The 26,929-nt window shown below is 40.8% G+C and overlaps 1 protein-coding gene across 2 annotated transcripts; it reads right to left on the reverse strand.

Annotated features, from left to right (window-relative positions):
- Positions 1 to 335: 335 nt before the first annotated feature.
- kcnq3 (potassium voltage-gated channel, KQT-like subfamily, member 3) lies at positions 336 to 26,929 on the reverse strand. Of its 2 annotated transcripts, XM_028975736.1 has the most exons (16): positions 26,795 to 26,929; positions 22,990 to 23,415; positions 13,268 to 13,358; positions 13,050 to 13,176; positions 12,653 to 12,825; positions 11,859 to 12,041; positions 11,566 to 11,676; positions 11,364 to 11,459; positions 9,435 to 9,529; positions 9,019 to 9,045; positions 6,441 to 6,664; positions 6,226 to 6,331; positions 5,300 to 5,431; positions 5,088 to 5,180; positions 4,920 to 5,004; positions 336 to 3,642 (listed from the first exon to the last, which is right to left on the reverse strand). In XM_028975736.1, the coding sequence occupies exons 2-16, from the start codon at positions 23,271 to 23,273 to the stop codon at positions 3,130 to 3,132; spliced, it is 2,340 nt and encodes a 779-aa protein (XP_028831569.1). In that variant the 5' UTR covers positions 23,274 to 23,415; positions 26,795 to 26,929; the 3' UTR covers positions 336 to 3,129. The 2 variants fall into 2 exon arrangements, with proteins under 2 accessions (XP_028831569.1, XP_028831568.1); XM_028975735.1 differs by lacking the exon at positions 26,795 to 26,929 and having other exon boundaries at positions 22,990 to 26,467.

Genomic DNA, 26,929 nt, shown 5'->3' on the forward strand with positions numbered 1-26,929 from the left:
GGAGGGAGAGAGATAGAGACCGAGAGAGATAGCAAGAGACCACGAACCTGGGAAAAGTACTTGAAAATAGTCATACTGTGCAAAATATGAAAATTAGGTTTTGTGTGTGTGAGAGAGCGAGAGAGACAGACAATAAAAAATAAAGTAGGGAATTTATTCATTAGTATTGATTTCAAATGAATTTCTTTATTAGTATTGAGCAACTTGGGCTATAAATGCATACCAGTAGTATTGAGAAAATAACTTACACACTCACCATCTGTTCTATTTTAAAGTGAAGTGAATTTTAACCTGACTTCCAAAATATGTGAAAAATGAGAATTCAGCCGGAGCAATCAGCATTTCAACCATATCTTTATTAATAACTGGAAAAAGATAAACATGGAAAGACAAATTGCATATTATATCATAAAATGAAATAAAAACAAAATTATTAAAATCATTATGGTCCAGAATACAAATGAGAAATGTTGAAATGGACTCAAGGCTGGATGCAGCTAGTAAAAACTGTTACAATCTGCAATGCAATGTGCAAAAAAAAAAAAAGAAATAACCTGGTAAGTCCTGGTAAGAGGGTGACCAATCAGACACTCCTGCATGATGTAAAAGCACGAATGGCTGAAATGATCTGACTGTAAAGAAGTTATTAATTAAAAGGGCAAGGCACAAATATCTGTCGTAGTCAGTCTGTAATGACAGGTTATGATGGGTAAGTACAGCACTGCAGTTCAATCTGAACGTCAACAAACACCAAACAGAGCAAGCACCGCCAAATTCTACAGTTTTTCTATTACACAACAAAGTGCACCTTACTGGATGGTGGTAAGGAGTGGATTGTGTGTGTGTGTGTGTGTGCATACGAGACCAAGAGCCAGACACAGAGAGAAAATTAATGTCAGTACATTATATTGTGTACATTAGTGCACTTGTTCTCAAACTGTGGTACTTGGGCTCCCTCTATTGGTAAACCAGGAGACTCAGACAGATGTTCAAATTCACAGATGCTGTGTTTAAATGCAGTGTAGTTATTATTCTAAATGCATGCTGAGTGGTTGCAGTATTGACAGTGCATAACAGTGAACATATTATTTTGAATAAGAGTGTGTGGTGGTAGTCACTGTGAAAAGTCTGAGAACCGCTGCACTAGCATGGCTATTTATGTTATGTGCAGAACATCTGTGGAATGTTCTTGAATATGCAGATGTAGGAAACAATCAAGATTACAGATGAAAGATTAATCAATTACAGACCAAATAAAGGTATTGTGGAAATTAAACAAAATAGATGCAATTATTGTTGTCAGGGGTCTGATTAAATCAGAATATAATTAAAAGGTTCTGTATGTGGATGCTGGTGTGTGTGTGTGTGTGCGTGCGTGTGTGTGTGTATGGTTCTACAGTGATCGGTTTGGAATGTTTCATTCTGGAAGACCTGACTAAATTGTGTGTCTGTCTGTCTGTCTACTGATGCTAACCAACTACATATAGACAAACTGTCCAATAACCCCTCAATCACGTGAGACTGTGTGTTGAGCAACAGCCCATTACAATTGTCAAAGAAAGGGGTTCTTCAATCAGATCAAGATTCAATGAAGCTTTGTGCCATCGATTCAAATGGACCCGCTTTGGAATCAGTGCGTTGAACAATGCATGACAAAAGCAGCAAAATGACACTGATCACAAGGTTCACATGGCTTTTCAGGTTCTAAACCACTTAAAATGTGGTTTGTCAACAAGAACAAAACCTTCTTACTGTTAATGGGAAAAGGGGTGTCAGACTCCAAAGAGTCAAACCTGGACCTACATCGGCAGACCTGTCACACAGTCATACACAGCACTACAAAATAAACGCACACACACACACACACACACACACACACACACACGTTTCAAGACAAATCCCCCACCCAAGAACACACACACTGTTACCCAGATGTTTTCTGGTCCTGTTTATTCCTGTCATGTTCAATAACCCAGCTCATGGTGACTTTAAAACAAATAAAATAAAAATGAAGTAATATTTATTTATATTGAAGTGGCTTTTGTGAGATTTTATGAGTGAGTGGTTGAAATAATTGAAGTGTCATAGCCGCACACACAATTACAGGCATGTTCACACAGACATACACACATGTGCAGACACATTCTGTACACAAACAGTTTCAGTCAATGCTATAAAGGACAAGTGGGTCAGAGTGCAACTCATGCAATCATGCACAGGGAAGAAAAAAAACTTTTTTTAATATAAAAAGATGTTTACAAAAATGGCATAGCGTTGTCAGGTCTCCCTTCGGAATGAGTGGCGATCTCCTCAAGATAACAAACGAAGAGAGCAGCAGTCTATCACTAATGGGCATGCGTGTCATGCAGAGCATCATCAGAATACAGGGTTCTAGAGTTCTGTTCTACCATAACAGACTTCCATATTAAGAGCAGTTCTGAGCAGTTTGGACAGGATACACACTGCAACTTCTCTGCCAGGCCAGGGTCACCCAGACAAAGAGGGGTCAGGGATCAGAAGGCAATTACAGAGGGGAAAGAGTGTCAATGAATGGTGGTTTTCATTTGACCTTGTGTTCTGCCCATTTCCAGCCATTTTGCATCCCTCTTTTACACACCATGCTCTAGTGGTCTTCTCTAATGGCTTTCAACATTCAAGTTAATCAAGTTTGATTAATTACTTGTTAAGATAAGAAGACAAGATAAGACTATCCTTTATTAGTCCCACAATTGGGAAATTTACATTTGTCAAGCTTATACACACAAACAGTAATGACGTGTTTAGAAAAAATATAAAATCTACACATGGCAAGAATGAGACAAGGTTCATTAAATCATCTGCCAAGTTTTGGTCCCATCATTTTGGTCCCCTGACTGGTGAGTTACAGCATATGCATGAATTCTATAGGATGGCTAATGCAAGCCAAAGCTTACATATTTGATGTTTCAATGAAATACAAAATTGACTCAATTTTTTAAAGTAATGACTCAATGTTTCTAGAAGGATGCAAAATGGCACAGGAACTTTTGCTTCATTAAAATTCATTAAAAGGCCAAAACAGTGGCCTTGTTAAGCATATGAGTCAGGAGGCAGTGTTTAAAATGTGTGTATGAGTAAAATGTGTGTTTGTTAGGGGACTGTACTGGGGGTGAACAGCTCGCTGTCTGTGTCTGTTTCCCCCTCCGCAAGGCAGCAGTGAATTTGACCTCCACGTGACCCCTCAGGCTCCTCCCTCTCGGCCGAGACACTGAACCCACTTGGCGATCGCTCTAGCTCTGCATGTGTGACAGATAACAGCGAGAGCGGAGACCCTGCCCCAATATCAGCAAAGCCACCATCTGATAGGTCCGTGTTCTGGTTGCTGTGGCTTGGCAGTGGACTGATCGGCAGGACAGTAGGGCGGGGCAGGTGTGGGCTCCGACTGTAGTTGCTGAAGTAGTTGCTATCTATGTTGTGTGTGTATGTGTTTGTGTGTTGAGAAGTGTAGTATGGAAGGGGGTGGGAGTAACTGCAAAACAGTGGATCACCAGAGGTCACGGTGAGGGTCACAGAAGGGTCGTTGCCCGTGGCAACCTGCAGGGTTTCTCGATGCTGCATGTGCATGTCAACCAGGAAGTCCAGTTTCTTTTCCATGTCCTCCACCTGTAACCATGGCAACATTGAGTGAGGAGGTGTTAGTTAGACGTTCAAATCTGTGACATAAGCAGATAAGGTCTAAGTGAACCAAATTAGGCACTGTCAATAATCAAAACCTTAATTTATGTAAATTACTCTGAATAAATACGTAAATGTAAATTGTAAATGTAAGCTAAAATGACAATTTTCTATGCAAATTATTACTGTATAATTATGTATTAAATATAATCATACACACGCACATTTACAGTACAGGCCAAAAGTTTGGACACACCTTCTCATTCGATGTGTTTTCTTTATTTTCATGACCATTTACATTGGTAGATTCTCACTGAAGGCATCAAAACTATGAATGAACACATATGGAGTTATGTACTTAACAAAAAGTGGAGACCTGGCCTCCACAGTCATCGGACCTGAACCTAATCGAGATGGTTTGGGGTGAGCTGGACCACAGAGTGAAGGCAAAGGGGCCAACAAGTGCTAAACACCTCTGGGAACTCCTTCAAGACTGTTGGAAAACCATTTCAGGTGACGACCTCTTGAAGCTCATCGAAAGAATGCCAAGAGTGTGCAAAGCAGTTGTCAGAGCAAAGGGCAGCTATTTTGAAGAAACTAGAATATAAAACATGTTTTCAGTTAAGTACATAACTCTACATGTGTTCATTCATAGTTTTGATGCCTTCAGTGAGAAACTACCAATTTAAATGGTCATGAAAATAAAGAAAACACATTGAATGAGAAGGTGTGTCCAAACGTTTTACTATATATATAAATATGTACCAAGTTAAAATAAGCACAATTAGCACTGCTTTTTTGTTTACTTCCTGAGTGGGTCTGACCTATGACATGCAGAGATGAACCCTTCATAAAGATAAAAACAGATGGTGTTTTAGATTATGTTTCTTTTGTATGTGCATTAACATCATTTTAGAGACACACGGCTGTACTCATACAGGAGAAAAGCACTTCAGGTTTATTCGATATATACAACTGCCCAATTTTTTTTACCGAAATATTTTTTAATTTATTATTCATCTGAATCTGCAGATAATTTCATTATTGTTTTAAATATATATTATAGCAAGATTTGCTAAATGTGTTATGAATTTGTTAACTTTTGTAATTTATTGACACCTGTAAAATATTTCCTTTCCTAATCTGTACTTTCTTCTTGTGTACATCCTTCTTCAGATAAATATGCTATATGGAAAAATAAATTGGATGTACTGTATCGAAACTGGACCACTTTAGTTTATGTGTTTATATATGTTGATACAGACCTGCCTCTCCACACGCAAAAATCTGCCCATCATGCTTGGGTCCTCAGATTCTGGCAGCACAGCTTTGGTCGGATACACTTCATGCCTACAGTGATACACAGATATTGAGTTTGTGAGAGAGTGTATGTGTTTGTACGTCACTACCATCCCTCTCAAGCATGTGTGTACCTTGGAGACTGCTGGGAGGGGTAGGTGAATGGCTTCTGAAGCTTCTTGTGTTTTGGGGTCAGGGGAGGTCCAGGTGCCAGGATCATATCTATTCTGAACAGACAGACAGAGAACCACATTATGTCTACTTGAAGTCAAATATGGTCTTTAATCTCCTATTTCAAACCATCATTTACCCAAGGATTTTTTACACATTTTTGAGTGTGTTTTACCTAGTTTGAAGATATTTGATCCTGCAGAGCATGTCTAGGTGTCCAGCAGAGTACTGTTCAATAACGTCTTTAACATCATATGGCCTCAGCGTTTCTTTAAAATGCTTCTTATTCAAAAGAAATAACATGATCCTGAAAAACAACCACATTTACATAATGGAGATAACAGGATGAAAAAGCGAAAGCAGACACAGAGAGCGAGAAGCTTTTTAATTAATCAAATCTAATTATCCCTTCTACTTTTAAACTTTAATGTCTGGCAGGATGGAAGGATGGGCCAAGATGTATTTTGGGCAAATGAGTTATAAGGCTGTAGAATATATTTCAAAGTCATTGGAGAGCAGAGGACACAGCATGTGTGGAAGAAAGAGATTGATGGACATTACAGTAGATTCCATCATTTTACATTAATCAGCTAAGCCTCCTAAAACCCACTGAGGTCTGTCCTCATCCACCATTCACAGCCCCTATATGTGAAATGTTCTCCTGCCTGACCTTGTCTAACACTTGTCCTGCTCAGTCAATATGCTGCAGTGCAGCTCAGCCAACCAGATCACCTCTGCCTGACTCTTGTCTGTCTCCCCTGGCAGCCGGCAGCCTCAGCCAATCCACCGATGTGGACTCAGGCCACTCAAGAGCCACACTGCAGAGCTATGGTCAGCATTGATTTTAGCTCCAAATACCACAAGGTTCCCCTTAAAGATCCAATATGGTGCTTAAGGTGACACATCAGATTAAAGTAAAAACGTACACATGTTTGCAAATATGCCTACTGTATGTAAAAAGTTCTAGTGTGGATGAACCCATGAGCCTTGACTCAATATCTTTCATGCCCATCAATTATAAAAGGATGAATTGAAGACACAGCAGGCTCCATGACAGTCTCTACGTAGAGTTTGTGTGTATGTGTGCATGTGTTTGTGTACCTCACTGCTCTGATAACCAGTTTGAGAGTAGGGATCATCTCCTCCATGAGGATGTCTGCAGGGAAGCCCCTTTCCTCTGGTGCAGAATCTGGCAGTCCCCCTGCATCTGTGTGCAGAGTCAGAGTACACATCTCACTACATTTACACTCTGATGACTGTCAGTCTCATTCAAATTGTTTCTGTGTGGAATGATTGTGGGGCCGCATGTTTGACACCTTCGGAGCTCTGGCGGAGCGTGTATGCTTTCATACGAAAGGCAGTGCGGAAGCGCTCTCGGTTGCTGAAACCTGCCGGTTTGGGGTCTTTAGACGGGCTCTCTGCAATGGCATTGGTGTTTCCACAATTCCCAGTACTTCCTGCAGGCATCATCAGCTTTCCCCTCCCAGAGCTGGGGCGTGGCGTAGGTAGTCGTACTCTTTCCAGCAGTGTCAGCTTCTGACTGAGAGACACAAGGAACATAAATTCTCTATTCGTCCAGTCCTACAACCCTCCCAACCTTCCCTCATTTTAATGCTCCCCATTACATCATCATCTATCTGACATTATTATAAAATCAAACATACGCGTAACATTGATGTGTAATATAACAACACACACTGTATTTGTAATTGATTGGATATAAAAGTGTATGCATGAGTTTCATAAAATAACCAAACCTTGTCTTTATCACAGTGGTAGTGGCCTAGCGGGTGGTAGTGGCCTAGTGGGTCACTCTACTATGAACCAGAAGACCCAGGTTCAAATCCCACTTACTACCATTGTGTCCTTGAGCAAGACACTTAAGTTGCTCCAGGGGGGGACTGTCCCTGTAACTACTGATTGTATGTCGCTCTGGATAAGGGCGTCTGGTAAATGCTGTAAATGTAAAATGTAAATCACAGTTTCGCTGCATCCTTTCCAATCATTTTTGGAGATGAATTGTATAAACCCTCTCAGCATTCAAAGTGAAAGACCTGTCTTGATCAAAACCAATTTGTATCGGATTAAATTTTTTAAATGGTAAAATGAATTAATTGCCATAAAATGAACTGAATGTACAGTAATTGATTCATTTTTGAGTTACACAGAATCTGTACAGGGTGTAAAATAAGGTTATTTACAAAAGCCTCCACTCCTCCAGCCAGACTGCACAAACTTCCCAGCATATTAAAGCAACAGGTGCACAAGACGCATTAACACACAGTAAGCTCCATTATGTGTGAGTGTGTGTGTGTGTGTCATTGAGCCCTTAACCGAAACCAGATACTCTCACCGTAAACAAAACCCACACAACACCATGCAGACATTCTGCAGCCTTCTATCCCACAGGAAACACAGATCCCCCCCAATACCCAAACACACACACAGACAGACACACAATACTACCCTCTATCCATTCCAGTCGAAAAGGAGGAAGATTATAGTGCTGAGAGGTGCAAAATGATGGTGTTTAAGAAGGGAGAGCGGGAATGAGTGATAGAATGACAGTCCCACAGTCTTTGTGTGTGTGTCTGTGTGTGTGTGTCAAATGAGACAGTCCTCTCAGAGATGAGGACAGAATTACTGGTGATTACCGGCAAGTTAGAGGAGACACAATCCCCCTGATCAGCAATCATTTTCCCACAGACACACACATATACATAGACTCACACAGGGGTTTAAAAGCCCACCTGTCTTCAATCTCATCTCTCCACACACACATAAACATCTCTACACAGACACAAAGACACACACAGAGCCTTTTCAAACACACATTCAGGCTGGTCTGAATGGGAACACACACATTACAGTTGCAGTACAGAGTGTGTTGATGGTCAAACTGCAGACCCACTTTGAAAAATGTAATCAGTACTGAGAAGGAATGCGTTACCCAGGATGTCCCTCAGCAGACTGGGGTGTACTGGACTGACACATGAATGTGAGTGATGGCACAGAGTCAGCATGCTTATAATCTGCAGCAGCGGGGGCAGCTCTACAGGCACTTCTGGAACTGATGTCACGTCAATTCAATTAACTCTGCTGTATTACAGACTGGGGGGTAGAGAAATGGAGAACCTGGGCTCGTCTGGAAGTCAAACTGCACACCGATTACTCATGCCGGAGCGATAATGTCAGGCCACTAGGTTCCCAGCCCTGCTCCTATTGTTTGTGTGTGAGTGTGTGTGTGTGTGTTGGCAGACTGCTATCTGGTAGGATGCCAGCAGCATTAGGCTGTAATGTGAAACAGGGATTACAACGGCCAAGAACATCAATCAATCTCTATTTCTCTTTCTCTGCCTCCCTCTCGTCCCCCTTCACTCACCCTCCACCTTGCTGCTTGAGTTTCTGTGTCTTTACTCATTAATTACTCTGTGAGTGTGTGTGTGTGTGTGCTACGAGTGAACTTTATGATGTGTGGCTGGGCAGCAATCTCATACTCATTAAACTCTATCTCACTCACACACACAGTTCATACGTCACTCTTCATTTTCTGCTGCTTAATGAACCTTTAAATGAGCTTCTGCAATCATATGATTCACACACCCTGACTCAGCAGAACACACAAACACACATCAATTAATGAAATACATTAAATGACAACACTGTAAATGCAAGGTGTGTGTGTGTGTGTGTGTGTGTGTGTGTGTGTGTGTGTGTGTGAGACATAAAGCTCTCTTGCAGTCATTAGTTGACTAATGGGTGTTAATATTGGAGTTATTTAAAGTCTTTGGTCTCATCTGTCTCCCTCTGTCTGCCCTAGATTTCATTCCCCATTACAGAGGGACCATACATCACCACAACGAGATGGTGGAGACGGGGGTACGAGAGACTAACCTGGTCATTGCCTCCATGTGGTCCCTCCTTTACAGAAAGCAGGAAACACAAAGTGTTAAGATTCTAACATTGTTAAATACAGCCACACACATACATTCATGAAAACGCAGCTATATGTATATATTAACAAGTACACACACACACACACACTGCACACATTACCTCCCTCTGGCCTCCACTTCAGATTAATGAGTTCATGCAAACTGAACGTTACATACAAATAAAGACACAAAGACACAAGTTAATCCATAAACAAATATTAACCAAAACATAAAAAAGTGTGTAAAAAATGAATACACAACTCAAGTCTCCAAAAAAATACAAATTATCAACTAAACAAAATACATAAATAAATATGGTATGGCTTCGTGTCTACAACATTGTGCATGCATGTGTGTGTACACATATGTGATTACCTAAAGCTGGGCAGTGAGATAATGGTTTCATAGAATCTCCATGTAGCGATGAGGTCATCTCTTACAGGGTTGGTGGCGTAGTAGCGCCATGCAGACTGCACAGACAAAACCGGGAGGAGTTTGTAGTGTGTGTAAATATACAATGGCAATATGCTTGTGTTAGTCTTTACTGAGTGTATTAGACTGAAAAACTGTAGTGTCAGTCAGAACATTATGTGTTATGTGCTCCATGTTCCTACTGTAATCTGGTTGGTCCGTCTGCCTGCCTCAGTAAATGCAATGACAATGTAATACAGAATCGAACGGACAGGACACACATCAGATAAGGCCAGACCCAACCAGCTGACTTCTGTACATAACTGCATGAGGAGTCGATTGGATTAGATTGATGTAATTCAGATGCAGTGGGGCAGGATGAGTGGCATGGAGGCAGAGCTGATATGTAGAGAAGCTTTTAAGGCAAACCATGTGGGTCAGCAGAAAACCACACAACACAAATAGGACTGTGTTGATAAAATAGAATTTGTTGTTTCAGACATTTAGTCGAGATTCTGAACATTTTGTGGATATATATTATGCATAGGTCAGTACATGTTTATTGGGTGTTTAGAGCGGTGCCTAAATCAAGACCAAGACATTGCAGAGAGCAGAGGGGTACCGAGACCAATGCCGAGACCAAGATTAAAAACAGGCTAGGGCTAGAATCGACATCACATTACTCAGATCAACTGTAGAGAAAAAAGGCATTGCTGTAAATTGTCATTACTTGTTAAATCTAATTGACGTTATCTTTTCAATTATATTGTCCATATGTCGCTCATTTAAAATCTCAGTGATTTGTCTTGACTTTGCCAAGGCAAAGAGATGGGATGTACCAAAAAGATGTTCATATTAAGTATCATATATCAGGGAAAGGGGCCTTGGGTAAGCTATGAATATGGCTTATGAATATGTAATGACCCTCTGCTTTGAATTGAGGACAATGGACCTTTGGCTCTTAAATGTTCACTGACACTCTTAAATACATTTTCTTCAAGCAAATTCATCAAATAAACATGAGTAGTAGACAGTGCTGGTTCACTGATCTACAGACCTAACAAAGGGTAGAGTACGGAGCCCCAAAGTACCATGAACTGGCAAAAATTCAAGCACACAAGTTATTTAAAATAATTTACTCTAAATTCATTTACAACTCTAAAAACTTAAGATACACATTTAATGATGGAGAGGACTCAATAAACTGTGCTCACAGGATTTTTTTTTTGCATTTCATGGTCTAGTTGCTTGCTAAAAACTAAATAATATAAAAAATAAATAAATATATATATCACCCTGAACAATCTTTGCGTGCATGCATTACATTCTTTGTCAGATTAAGGAGTTTTTCGACAAGAAATGCAACGATCTTGTAATTAGGCTTTCTTTTTATGGGCCTTTCTCTCCAGATGCCTGGTGAATGTAGACATTGCCCCCCCCATTATCAGGTGCTGCTCAGCCCCTCCTCCCATCTCCATGCTCTGCAGCAAACAGCAGTCTAATGGGCAATTGAAAACCACACATGCAAAAAAAAAAATAGATGCATTTGACTGGTTGCATTTGAACTGAGGCAAGTAGTAAATAATGGTATTGTTCTGTGAGGATGCACTGTTTTCTCTTTTTTGACAATCTCATCGAGACCGCTATGTCGAGACCAAAACAAGACCATGACCAAATAGCGTCGAAACCAAGACAAGACCGAGTAGCGTCGGGACCAAGACAAGACCGAGACCGTGAAAAAAAACCCAAGACCAGTCTCTAGCATTACGTCACTAGTTAAGACCATTTAAATGTAAGCACTGCTCCTGGTACAATGGGCTATCAGACACAAGGTGTGTCAAAATGTTTGACTGGTAGTGCAGTGGGCAAACAACATCTGTGTCTGTGTGTTACCTGTATCAATCCTGCTGCAGGATGTCTCCTTTTCTCAAAGTGTTTTTGTCTGTGTTGCTCTTGAACTTTCAAAGCCAAACCAGAGCCCAAGATTCCCTACAAACATACACACACATATATGCACATCAGAGATGAGCTGCAGGTGTTCAACCATGAGCACATTGTCTACATCCACCTTATGAAACAGGAAGAGCTTACTCACAGCAGGAAGAGCAAAGAACGACACCCCAATCAGAGCAAAGGTCCCTGCCAGCAGTCGTCCTGCCCACGTCTTAGGCGTCTTGTCTCCATAGCCGATGGTTGTCAAGGTGATCTAAATAGGTTACCAGCATCCACGATTCATCTTTTTTCCATAAATTCATCGCAGATTATCAAGTTTGTTGAGTTCACTGTGTTCCAGATACATTGACTCAGAGGCTTTCATATTTTCAATTCATATTTGTTGTATATTTATCACACTAAATCTCCACAACACGTGTGTGTGTGTGTGCTTACCAGTCCCCACCAGAGTGCATCTGCATAGGTATCAAAGTCCTGCTCCTGTGGGGGTGTGGATGTAGTGGGGAGATGGCTGTCTGTGATGTTCTGGTTGCGGTCATCATCTTTCTCCACCAGGTACACGAGGAAGGAGGCGAGGATGAGGGATAGGAAGCCAATATACCATGCAGTGATGAGCTCCTACATACACATTATGAAAAAAGAGAAGTGATGAGGGCCAAATGATAGCAAGCTGTGGTAGCTTGGTGCCCTGCCCTGGGTGAGTCCCCAACCAGCACCCAGCGTCCCAGGATAGTTAGTGAGTGATAATTGATGAAAATTGACATGTTTATGTACTATGGATCCATGTGCATTCAAATGTCAAGGACTGGACTGAAAGGGGGTCAAGAAAAGTTGAGAATTTTAAAAGATATTCATGTATGTTTTTTAATAATTATTTTGTATTTTATTTCATGAAATAAGCAAATGCTCACCCACCAACATGCAAGAATTTTGGCTCTCACAGACCTTTTAGTTCATCTTTAAGAAGCCTTCCTATCCCCCATTCATTATCTGTATTAATTGCACTCGTTATTTGTATAAAAAAAACCCTGTCCACACACTCAATTAATCAGACTCCAACCTCTCCACTATGGGCAAGACCAAAGAGCTGTCAAAGGACACCAGGGACAAAGGCCCATAGGCAAGGACAAGGACAGGACAATAGGTAAAGAACTTGATGAGAATTTTAAAATTATTTAAAAATGCATACAGTACTGTATAATCATCATTATGCTGTGTTTGGGGGGTACCTTGCTGTGTGCGTAGATGGCGGACCCCAGCAGCTTCCATGTGCCCCCTCGACGGTCCATGCGCAGCATGCGCAGGATCTGCAGGAAGCGGAGACTCCGAAGTGAAGTTGCCAAGACATTTCCCTGGTTACGTACGGCAACCACAGGCACTGATGCAATGAGCACAAAGATGTCTGGTGGAAAAAGTTAACCTTTCATTCAGTAACCTTGGCACTACCCCACTCTTGTACCGTTGTGTGCCCATAACAACAACATTTACAGCATGTTTTACTATAACATAACAGAATTGGAACGGTGCTCTAAGACTAAGACTTTTCTATAATTTTTTCAGTATAATTGGTGGAAAAAAATTGGTGGAAAGCAAGTCTGTGTCTATGCTTGAGTGAAAGGTACTTGCCAAGTATGCACAGCGGCTTCCTGGCAAAGCGCAATCTACCCCTCCAGCCTTTATACCTGCAACAACATCCAGCCGCCCACACCCGCAGCGCGAACTCCACACCAAAAATAAAAATGGTGAAGGTTTCCTACACACAAATGTACATACACAGTGCATGACGTTAGAGTGAACCACACTTTAACAAGGGTCACACACTCACTGTCAGCATGAGAACTCACCAGGATGACCAGCCAGTGTGCAGACACTTTCTCGTGTTCTTTGAATGTGGTTAAAACAGCCAAAATCAGACAACCCAGAACAATCAGGAACCTTGGAGCAAAAAAAAAAAAAAAAAAAAAAAGAGTAGATGCAGAGTTGATTTCAAAACAAAAAATATGCATTAAAACGGGAGAGGGATGTGAACCCAGCCACCCAAATGTAGTGCAATGCACACAGCAATATGGTGACATGAGAGATGTTATATACTTTTAATCTCTCTCACCACTAGAGGGCCCAATAATACAGTAAAAAATGACAAACACATACAAAACCCTCACAGAGCACACACATAAACACAAATGCATTGTATGAAGGGAATCTCTGCCCTTCCATAGAGTTTATTCATTTGATCTCTTTGATTAAATAAAGCTGAACCAGGCATACAAAACTATTTTTTGGCAGTTCTGTGATCAACTTAGTGCATGATTGACAGAAATAAATACATAAAAACAAGAAAGTGCTGTTTGCAATGGATTTACCAACTCAAGCTACTGCAATGCTAAAATGTACTCTCTCATTCTCTCTCTTTTCAACTTTTTTTAATGAACTACTACATTCCCCACACAGCCTTTCCTACAGAATTGATAGCCGAGGTTTATGGCTTATGACAGAGAGGAAGATGGTGAAAGCCAATCTGTATTATTAAATTACAACCTATTTCAGGGGAAAAGAACTGTTAATCACTCATTGTGTCAGAACTTAGATTCATAACTCAAAAAGGGGGAGGGGTGTTGGGGCGAGGGAGATATTGGTTATGAACCTTGAGTGAAAATGAGAAATAAAGGGAAAAGGGCCAGAAAATGACATAGCTGTATGTCTCTGTAGAATGTGACAGTAATTTCATCATGTGTTTCATTATACAGATTCATTCATGGTGTGCTGCATTCATACACCCAGCCACAGCGCCACCATGCCTCACTCAGGTCCTCACTCAGTGTACATCTTCGCCACTGTTACGAACAGAACTATTAGTTGATTAAATGGATAAGAAACAGCATCTTTATTTTACACATAAATACCATTTTTTTTTTTCAAAAATGTTGTGCAAGACATGACATGACTTTCAATTTATTTCAATACAATGGTTTTACTGAAATAACAAAGTATTTGTTTCCTACTGTATGTAAAAGGAATATAAAAATATCTTGATGATTCATCATATGAGATAGATTTAAATTAAGTGAGAAACGGAATTGAAGGCCTGAAAAATGTTCTTACTGGTTCTTAAACTATTACATCTATGCCCAAAATCTTGATACACATTCCTAATCATACAATAACATTTGATTCCCTTGGTAGTGGGCCTAGACCTTCAATGAGGCTGCTTCTCATGACAAACATGCTGTTTAGAGAAGCTGACATTTAATAAGAACCATGATCATGGCTGTCACTATGGGGGTGAAAGGGGTAATAAGAGAAACAACTGGGTCACATAAAACGGTCTATAAAAGAATACATTTCAGTCTAATTTTGTGTTCTGTGTGTGTGTGGTTCAGGTCAGTCAGATTCTCATTTGAGAGGACTGCTCATACCAACAGCATGTATTTCAGCAGAGCCAGCAGGAGATTCGGGAGATCTCTCACACCCTCAGTTCCACTCAACAGAACACTCCACCACCACCACCTCTATATGTGAGTACAAGAACTGGACCACAGAGCAATGGAACAACATGTCCTGGTCTAATGAATGATATTTTGCATCATGTGTGAGCGCATTGCTTACCTGGGGACTAAATTTACATTTACGGCATTTCATAACCAGTAGCTACAGGGACAGTCCCCCAGGACCAGCTCAGGGTTAAGTTTCTTGCTCAGGGACAAAAAGCCGGAGATCATTTTAATTTCACAGCTCTTGTAAATGACTGATTTTAGATAAGAAAACATCTTTCCCAGATGACAGTTTGTGAAATAGGTGGTGAGCAGGGTATGTTGGACTGGAAGCAATTGATCTTGCCCTTTTTTATTCTCTCGATTGACAGATTGTGTCAGGATATGGAAAAGTGCAGCCAATTATTTTTTAAGTTTCCTCGGTTGACAGAGGAAGTACAGTCTCTGCTATGCTTCCTTGAGATGTGGTGAAGTAGTAATATTAAAATTCAGCCCATTTTAGGCACACCAGGCTGCTACTTCCTTACAACCCAACTCATAATAGGCACATTCTGAAGTACACCATGAAAAATGTCAGCTCATGCTGTATATACACGTGCATCAACCACTTCACTACTATCCTCTATTCTCTGCTTCTGCTGGGATGGCATGCACAATGCCAGAGACCATGATTGTTAAACAAGAGCTGACATCAACCAGGCCTCAGCCATCCTCTCCTCAATCATTATAGATGCCAGTATTCATTCTTTCATTATGTGTATGTTTGTGTGTATGGGTGTGCAAAGTGATGGGATGGGATCATGACTGTGTCCACACACACAAAAGCATGGGCAAATACAGAGAACATCACTACCTTTGCACTTTGACCTCTAACAATGAATTGTTAATTAACTACCCTAATAAGACTGCTTACAGAATGTTGAATACAGGGTGGTAGTAGCCTAGTGGGTAACACACTCGCCTATGAACCAGGCTGATTCTGGATTTGCTAGGAGCTTTACAATGGTGATTAGAGCATGATGCCAGTCAGACTGTAAATAATTAAAAATACATATAATTGCAAACCACACTAGAGATAAAAAAAAAAAACGAAAAAAACATCTATTTCCAGCATGTTCCAGTTTTCTCATAAAATGTCAGAAAAACAGTTCAGTGCCTATTTTTTGCAGGTAAGTGAGAATTAAGTAAGCAAGCACAGCATATTCAACAATAAAATGCAACCCTTTTTTTGTTTCTAACGTCAGCATTCTCCCCAGATGATTTTGTGGTTCTTAAAAAACTTTGCAAAGCTACAGTATGATCTGTATTGCACTCATTATAAGACAAAAGCAATCCATATTGTTAAGGTAATGAACCATTATTCTACACTGACTAAGATTTAGACGTGCAAACAGACAAGAGATGTTTGTTACTGTTAATTAACATGTTATTTAGTCATCAATGGATTAGTAACAGATAGCCTCACACTTCCGAGGCTGAATCTGTCCCAGTTTTGTGTGTGTGCAGAGTTTGCATACTGTGATGCTGTGACTCTCCTCCAGGCTCTCAGCTTTCTTCCTACTGCACAGTCATGCATGATAGGTGAACTGGCAACTATTTCACACAAATTGGGATGAGCAGAAGAAGATATCACACTCTGAACTGAAAGACAATTTTGAGACACTAAACTGTCAGCACATGCTATAATCAAAGGCATTCCAACAAAATATTAGAGTGTGAAAGTGTTTTTTGGCAGGGCTCTGTAGATATATGACCAAATAATCTACCGATGGATGGAAGCACCTATTTTTAAGATGTGACCAAGAAGACTTTGAGCTGTTTTGCTGATTGTAATGTGCTGTTACGAACAGGTCATTTCCTAGATGAAACATGGCAGAATACTTCTGAGTCATTTTGATTTGCAGTGAATGTAATATCATTCCAATTAAACAATTTTACTACCATTATCTCAAGTATAATTTAAAAATAAGTGCACACACACCAGCAGTGGCAGACTCCATCCATGTTTACTTATACTTTTAGCTGCAGATCTAAATTGGGACAGTTGCCTAGCAACTGCAGACTCTGTGTAAATTTGTCCTCTGGTTGGGCAAACATCAACTTTTCACTTCTGTTCAATCCTACACACTTCCACTTTTCCCACAAAGTCATTAAAACCTCTAACCTCTAACTCACTATGACCCCAGACTGCAGTAAGGAAGAGACACCAGTCACCAGAGTAGCATCCCACAATTCACAGCGGATACACGGCAACATGCACTCAACTCACATACAGCCTTTATGTAACTTGGCCTGTGGTCCTGAAAACCATTGCAAATTCAATTTAAACCTCCCCAAAATAATCTTTTTAGCCTCAAATGCATTAAACGTTTCCAAGAAAGCTAAAGGTCAGTTTCACCTTAAGCTGAGCAGTAAGTTGACCAGGTTCATTAACTACTTGATTCTTATTGGGTGAGAGGATATTGAGGATACTGGGTATTGACTGTAGAAGTTGTTCACTAAGCCCAGCATCAGTCTGTGCACCAGAGTGAGCAAAATGCTTTACCAAAGCAAACTAAAATATATAGTTTGTTCATAATTGCTGTGTTTTTGTATTTTATTTTACAGTGTTCGCTTCATTCTAGTATTTAGCAGCATTCTAGTAATTTCAATGTCAGAGTAGTAAACATTTTTTTTTTTATTAATGCAAAATGTAAGAAATGTTGGCGTGTTGGGAGTATGCGTGGTATAAAAAAATCATGTATCTATGTGTGTATGCATGTGTGTGTTGTTTATGGTAAGGATATGTAGTCTGCACATCAGGTTGTGTTTATATGAGTGTATCAGCAGTCAGATGAGCAGCCCTCCTCCACATGAAGTTGCTGTGGCAACGCATCCCATGATTCAGCTTCAGAAGGGAGCATAAATGAAAGAGCTTTAACCACACACACACATTTCCACTCACAAAATACAAAAACGCATAACAACAATGAAGCACAGATATACTGTAGAACACACTTCAACTCCACTACAATAGGGTTCTGATGCTCACACAGGACTGCTCTATGGGGTGTGTGTGTGTGTGTGTGTGTGTGTGTGTGTGTGTGTGTGTGTGTGTGCACTTTGCCTGGGGCTTTACAGATGCTGGTTTAATGGATTTCCTCACTGATGCAAAAAAAAAGCCTTTTACCTTCTTCATATGCATAGGAAGGTCACACCCATAAACCTTCATATGAATTCTCAGCACATACATATACACACATAGTAAAACCTTAACAATTAAAGGCCAATCAGAGGTAAGAAACAACTATGCTGTGTAATAAAATTTAAAGAATAGTGTTCAGATGTGCATACTCACACACACACACACACACACACACACAAACACACACACACACACAATGTTGTGTTATTCTATGTCCTTGGACCACTATCTAATAACAATATGCATTCAGACATATTGTATACATTTTTAATACATACTATGTAATAAAACTTTTATGAAAGGTTTGCACTGTCTAACTTAACATTCTTAACCTCAGACACACACACTCTTGTTAATCTGTATCTACCATACATATGAAGGCCAAATAAAAGCACAGGATTGCAGTGGCCATTTACATTAGTAAGGTCGATATAGAAAACTGAACAAACCTATCAGTTACCTGACCTTTAAAAAAAAAGTGATTTTTACATATCTCATTTCTGTAGAATGGCATATATGCTATGTATATATACTTTGTGGTTACTATGGGTTGTGCAGTTTGACCCTGTGTGTGTGTATGTGATATTGGCTTTAGAATCTATCTGGATCTGGGTATAAAAACGTTCATCTGAATTCAGTAAAATACAGATTAAAGGAAGGATAAGTAATCTGTTAGCTCTTTTCAAAAAACAAAACAAGAAAATAGTTTTATGTGTGGAATGCAGTGGCACCAAAACATAATTAAAAAGTTCTCCCAGTCATGAAGATGTCAAAAGTGAGTACACCCCTAACATTTTTGTAACACTGAAGATATGACACTTTGATACAATCTAAAGTAGTCTGTACTGCTTTGCTGTCCACTCAAAATAACTAAACGCACACCCTCTAATGCCTAGACCACTGGAAACAACAGTGAGTACAGCCCTTAGTGAAAAAGTACAAATTGTGCCCAGTTAGTCATTAGACACCTCCCTGGTGTCATGTGACTTGTTAGCATTACAAGGTCTCAGGTGTGAATAGGAGCAGGTGTGTTAAACTTGTTGTTGTTGCTCTCAAACTCTCTCATACTGGTCACTGTAGTTCAACATGGCACCTCATGTCCTCAGTCGCATATCCAGAGGTTTTCTTTCGCAAATAGATGCCTGAGTAAAGGGGTCGAGAGTTGAGCATCAAGATCTGCATGGCTGATCTTACACTGTTATACGCTGTACACTGACTACACTGACTAAAGTGATTGTCGTTGTCATACACTGCAGCACAGCACACGGTGCACACAACAAAATGTGTCCTCTGCCTTTAACCATCACCTTTAGTGAGCAGTGGGCAGCCATGACAAGCACCCAGGGAGCAGTGTGTGGGGACGGTGCTTTGCTCAGTGGCACCTTGGTGGATCAGGGATTTAATTACATGTCTGATTCCTTACCCGCTAGGCCACCACTGCCCCTTTACATTGTATCAAAGTGTCATATCTTCCATGTTAACCCCAAAAAATATTTTATGAAATATGAGGGTGTACACACTTTTGTGAGAAACTACAGATAAATTGAGATTTTTTTATATAATTTTTGTACAGTTTGATTTATCATATTTGACAGAAATTCTTGTAATTCACTGCAGTTTCTGCAAATGTGACTATATGGTTAAATACATGCAGCAGTTAAAGTACAAATGAATATAAATGAATACTTTTCAAGGTTGGTTAATTTAATTATTGTACCTAATATTTTAAATAATCTGTTTTACACCATAACAAAAATATATACATCCTCAAACCAATATACATGGTACTCCAAAATTAAAGTCACAGTGGCTGTGTGCAGGTTTTACTGGTAATTTAATTAGTGCAGTACACTATGTGCATAAAATGCATAAAATGTAATCACGTCTTTTAGACCATGCAGAATTCCCTTGATGCAAACAGTTCAATAATTTAATGGATTATTTACAGCTTTATGGATTATTTGCAGCTTTTGAGAATGAGGTCACCACCCTGCATGGTCTGGCACTGGCCTTGCATGGCTCAACACCCACTCACACACACACACACACACACACACACACACACATATATATGACATATATGTTATGTGTGTGGTTGTGTGTGTGTGTATAAACTGCAAGTGAATTAGAATTTAAATCAGTGGGTTTACATTATTACATGATGCTAAGATGTTACTTTGCATTGTTGTGAACTTGTTTTTTATTTTTTATTTTTGGTTCCAAACCACTCCCAGCACTTGAAGACTCTCACAGGAACGTGTGAGTAAAATGATAATCCATGCTAATCAAACATTTAACCAACACTAACCAAATTCTTGCATATTCATATTACTACCATGCATGCGTAAACATCAGCAGACATTTAGCAAAATATTGACCTATATTTTTTTCAGCCCATGAGGTTATGTTATGGGCCGGTGGTGAGGATCTCTTGAGAAATGCACAGGTGCGAGGGCATGAATACAACTCCCACTCACAAAAAATCTGTATCAGTGTCAAGATATTCTGTAGCTATTTCATTGCAATTATTTTTGTCACAAATGCATTAGCGGTGGTGTAAACCCACTCCCACACACACATAAAAGGACACATACTCATTGAATTAATTATCCCAAGATCTGTTACAGGCCTGCTCTCAGCACCGAGGGTAACCACAGAAACCGGTTTTCCTCCATTTTTCCTTTCTTCTGTGAGATGTAGTTAACACCACTCTAATTTGTAATGTGGATGAGTCCATGCAGAAGCGACAAATGGCTTTCCACCCTAGAGAAACACTCAACTATGCTGTGTAGATTTTACATTTAATTATGTGAATTAAATTGCAGCCAAAGAGAACTCAACACAGATTAAAAGTACAAGCGCCACAGGCGCTTAATAACAGTTCAGATAATAACATCATCTAAACCAGTCCTATGAAAAGCCACTAAAGGACCTGCTGAGATCATTTCAGTGATCTTCTCGGTCACACAAGTGAGAGTGTTGACAAGCACAAGGCTGGAGACAAATTCTGACAAACTCCAAGCACTGATTAGAAATGAGTCAGTCAAGATTTGGCCCAGAAGTTGATTGACAGCATGACAGGGTGAATTGCAGAAGTCTTTAAAAAAGGCCAACGCTGCAAATATTGACTCTTTGCATAAACTTGATATAACTGTCAATAAAAGCTTTTGAATCTTGTGAAAACCAGTATTTGTGTCAGCCTCAAAACCTTTGGCCACGACTGTATACGGGACGTTTGAAAATGTCACATAAAATGTCACTGGTTGGTATCTGAAGTCTTTATTATAAGCACTTATAATCTTATTTTAGTAGAGGATGTCTGCCGAGCAATGTCTGGATGTCAGTAGAGGATGTCTGCTGAGCAAAAATAAAAAAATGTGGGAGGAAAGGAGGAGATAGGACCTTGCACTCAGTGCTGCTAGATTGGGCAGTTTTTTTATATTTTACGGAAAATATAAAAAAAAATGTTTGTTAAGAATAAGAAACCCAATTTTATTTATGTTAAGTTGTTCATGTTAATTAGACAGTTTCAGTAGCCTTCACAATATTGGCTGTAGGCTGAAACAATCATGTATTGTGCAACACTGCATGTACAACTGGTACAACGTGTGACGTATTGATGGGAGGGCATTTAAATTGACCAGAATGAGAACGTGACAGCTGTCAATCATCATTATGGGCTGCTCCCATTTTTAAACTTATTTTTGGAGAAACATTCATCTTCTGGGTGACAGGAATTATGACACTCTCCTCTGCAAGGTACGAAGATCTAGCAAGCAGTCCTTTCTTGTGTGTATCTCTTTATATCTGTGAATCCTGAAGACATACTTGACATTAGGTCTATTATAGCACCTCAGAAACAGAACGCATACGTTCAGACTGACAGTGAGATGAAACACAGAACACTTGCATTTTTGAAGTGGATGTTCTGCTGCAGTACCTCCTAATGATACTTTGGTCATTAACGATTTGCAAGTCGTCTGGTCCCCCCAATCATAATTCTTCTGTAGTGAGGTTAGCATGACAGCTTGCGGTGTTTTATTAAAAGATTTTCTTATATGTTGTCTTTTCCTCAATCAGTCATTATTCTAGATCCATTTACCATCTACAACCATGTGTGTTTGTACCATCTGCTCAACGAATATAATTGTTAAATCATTTTTAGTTGTCTAATGCAAGGAGAGGAGAAAATATAAGAAAGACGTGACCCATCTGCTGTTCGCTGTTATTATCTAACTGCAATTATACAACACATACACACAAATAAGGCTCGCAGGGACCATGCTTTAACTGCCTTGGGTAAAGGTGTGTGTGTGTGGTGTGGTGTGTGTGAGTCTAAAAAAACAAATATTACAAAAAAAATCCTAAAAACTAAACTATGGTGGTAAAGTGTCTTTTTTTCCCCCTCCCAAATGAGGACCAACGGGATGGGATTAAATTTACACACGTCTTTAGACCTGTGTGTGTCTGTCGGGTTGAAGACAGGCTGAAAGAGGACGGGAGAGAGACACGATGTAAATCTTTACTTTGCGTACATCACTAAATCACCTTCGGGGTTCACGCATGTTCTCCCTGGCACCGCCAAACCCTCTCTCCAGCTGGAATTACAAAACGGTCCATTTCATCCTACATCACACAGACTCTCTTAAACCACAACTCACATGAAAAAAAAACAACTTGCAACTGAAGACGCCTGCAGTGTGTGTGTGTGTGTGTGTGTGTGTGTGTGGTGTGTGTGTGTGCGTGTGGTCCAAAGGGAAAGCCCTACTCAGTAAAAAGTGCTGATGTGGAAAGCAGCCTAATCCTACAGGAGTAACCTGAGAGAGAGAGAGAGAGAGAGAGACAGGGCGAGCAGGACGAACTTCCAGATCGATATACTCGCTATACTTACACGAAGGCGTGGTACAGCAGCGCCCACCCCCGCGGCCTCTCCAGCGCGTCGTAGATGAGGTTCTGGACCCTCCGCTTCCTGATGTTATTCCGCTTGACGGGGTGCGTGTAGCCCAGCGGCGTCTTGGCCAGCAGCCCCACGCTCTGCGCCACGCGCCTGCCCTCCTCCCTGCCCGCGAGCAGCAGCGCTCCGTCCCGGTCCGCTCCCGCTCCCGATCCCGATCCGGGTCCGGCTCCCGCCGCCTCCTCTGCGCCGCTAGCGGCATTTCTCGATCGGACGCCCATTCTGCTCTCTAGTGTGGAGCCTCGGCGCGGCGCATACGGTGGTCAGAGGTGAAGGGTCGCATGCCATGATCCGGGCGAGAGAGCGCGAGCCCCTCAGCGGCGGGTCACTTGCGGGTCGCGCTCGCGACGGGAGGTGCGGTGGCTGCAGAAACACACACACACACACACACACTTCACATCGCGTACTGTAATACACAACCAATATGATACTACACACACACACACACTACACATCTAGTACTGTAATACACAACCAATATGATACTACACTCACACACACACACTACACATCTAGTACTGTAATACACAACCAATATGATACTACACTCACACACACACACTACACATCTCGTACTGTAATACACAACCAATATGATACTACACACACACACACACTACACATCTAGTACTGTAATACACAACCAATATGATACTACACTCACACACACACACTACACATCTCGTACTGTAATACACAACCAATATGATACTACACACACACACACACTACACATCTAGTACTGTAATACACAACCAATATGATACTACACTCACACACACACACTACACATCTCGTACTGTAATACACAACCAATATGATACTACACACACACACACACTACACATCTAGTACTGTAATACACAACCAATATGATACTACACTCACACACACACACTACACATCTCGTACTGTAATACACAACCAATATGATACTACACACACACACACACTACACATCTAGTACTGTAATACACAACCAATATGATACTACACTCACACACACACACACTACACATCTCGTACTGTAATACACAACCAATATGATACTACACACACACACACACACACACTACACACACTTCACATCGCGTACTGTAATACACAACCGATATGATACTACACACACACACACACACACACTTCACATCTTGTACTGTAATACACAACCAATATGATACTACACACACACACTACACATCTCGTACTGTAATACACAACCAATATGATACTACACACACACACACACACACTACACATCTCGTACTGTAATACACAACCAATATGATACTACACACACACACACACACACACACTACACATCTCGTACTGTAATACACAACCAATATGATACTACACACACACACACACACTACACATCTCGTACTGTAATACACAACCAATATGATACTACACACACACACACACACACACACACACACACATCTCGTACTGTAATACACAACCGATATGATACTACACACACACTACACATCACGTACTGTAATACACAACCGATATGATACTACACACACACACACACTTCACATCACGTACTGTAATACACAACCGATATGATACTACACACACACACACACACACCACACATCTCGTTCTATCTTCCACTGTACTACACAACTGATACAATACTACACACACCCAACTACCATACCAGAGACACACACACTACACATCTTGTACTGTATTCTTCACATCGCGTACTGTACTACACAACCGATTTAATACTACACACACACATCTCATAATGTCTTCTACTGTACTACACAACCGATATAATACTACACACACACCAGGTACTATTTTCTACTGTACTACACAACCAATACAATACCACACACACCCAACTACCGTACTACAACACACACACTTCACATCTCGTACTGTCTTCTAATGTACAACACAGCCGATACAATACAACACACACCCAACTACCACACTACAGACACACAGACTACACATCTCGTACTGTCTTCTACTGTACTACACAACCGGTATAATACTATACACACCAGGTACTATCTTCTACTGTACTACACAACCAATACAATACTACACACACCCAACTACCGTACTACAACACACACCACACATCTCGTACTGTCTTTTACTTTACTACACAACCGATACAACTTTACACACACCCAACTACGGTACTAAGGACACACACACTACACATATACTGTTCTAAACAACCGATACAATACTACACACACCCAACAACTGTGCTACAGACACACACACTACACATCTCGTACTGTCTTCTACTGTACTACACAACCGATATAATACTACACACACAGACACACACACACACACACACACCAGGTACTATCTTCTACTGTACTACACAACCGATATAATACTACACACCCAACTACCGTACTACAGACACACACACTTCACATCTCGTACTGTCTTCTAATGTACTACACAGCCGATACAATACTACACACACCCAACAACTGTGCTACAGACACACACACTACACATCTCGTACTGTCTTCTACTGTACTACACAACCGATATAATACTACACACACAGACACACACACACACACACCAGGTACTATCTTCTACTGTACTACACAACCGATACAATACTACACACCCAACTACCGTACTACAGACACACACACTACACATCTCGTACTGTCTTGTACTGTAATATACAAATGATACAATACTACACACACCCAACTACCATACTACAGACACACACACTACACATTTTGTACCGTCTTCTACTGTACTACACAAAAGATACAATCCTACACACACACCCAACTACAGTACTACAACACACATACCACACATCTCGTACTGTCTTCTAATGTACTACACAGCCGATACAATACTACACACACCCAACTACCACACTACAGACACACACACTATACATCTCATACTGTCTTCTACTGTACTACACAACCAATATAATACTACACACACACCAGGTACTATCTTCTACTGTACTACACAACCAATACAATACCACACACACCCAACTACCGTACTACAGACACACACACTACACATATTGTACTGTCTTGTACTGTAATACACAAATGATACAATACTACACACACCCAACTACCATACTACAACACACACCACACATCTCGTACTGTCTTTTACTTTACTACACAACCGATACAATATTACACACCCAACTACTGTACTACAGACACACACACTACACATTTTGTACCGTCTTCTACTGTAATACACAAATGATACAATACTACATACACCCAACTACAGTACTACACAATTTGACAGTTCTGTGTGCGATCGGCTGATAAACACACACACACACACACACGACACATGTTTACCTCATGCAGCCCTCGCCACTGTGAAGAAAACACAGAGCAAAATAAAGATGTCGTGCGCGCAGACAGCCACACACACATCCAAGCCCTAAACACACACACACACACACACACACACACACACACACACACACACACACACTATATGCTACTGAGGGAGGATGGGAACGGGAAACGGTTCCCGTCAGTGAGATAAAAGGTTCCCTTCCCGGGAACCGCCGGCTCGCTGCTGCGCAACAACTGCGCCGCCGCCGCCGATCCGCGGGATTCCCGTCGTTATTTTTGAGGCGCGCCGACCAGCTTCCGCCGGAGAGGAGCCGCTCAGACGAAGCCGCGCACTACACGCACCTTGCAGACCCCGCGGAATAAAAGAAAAGGCACAAACGGACCCGCAGGTCGGAGGCGGCCGCTCCCGGTAAAGCATGGTCTCCGGTTCCAGCCTGTCTGCCTGCCTGCCTGCCGCTGCTCCCTCTTCCTCCACCTGCAGCTCCACACATACAATACACAGACACACACACACACAC

The sequence above is a fragment of the Denticeps clupeoides genome, chromosome 4 (assembly GCF_900700375.1).
Source record: "Denticeps clupeoides chromosome 4, fDenClu1.1, whole genome shotgun sequence".
Taxonomy (NCBI): domain Eukaryota; kingdom Metazoa; phylum Chordata; class Actinopteri; order Clupeiformes; family Denticipitidae; genus Denticeps; species Denticeps clupeoides.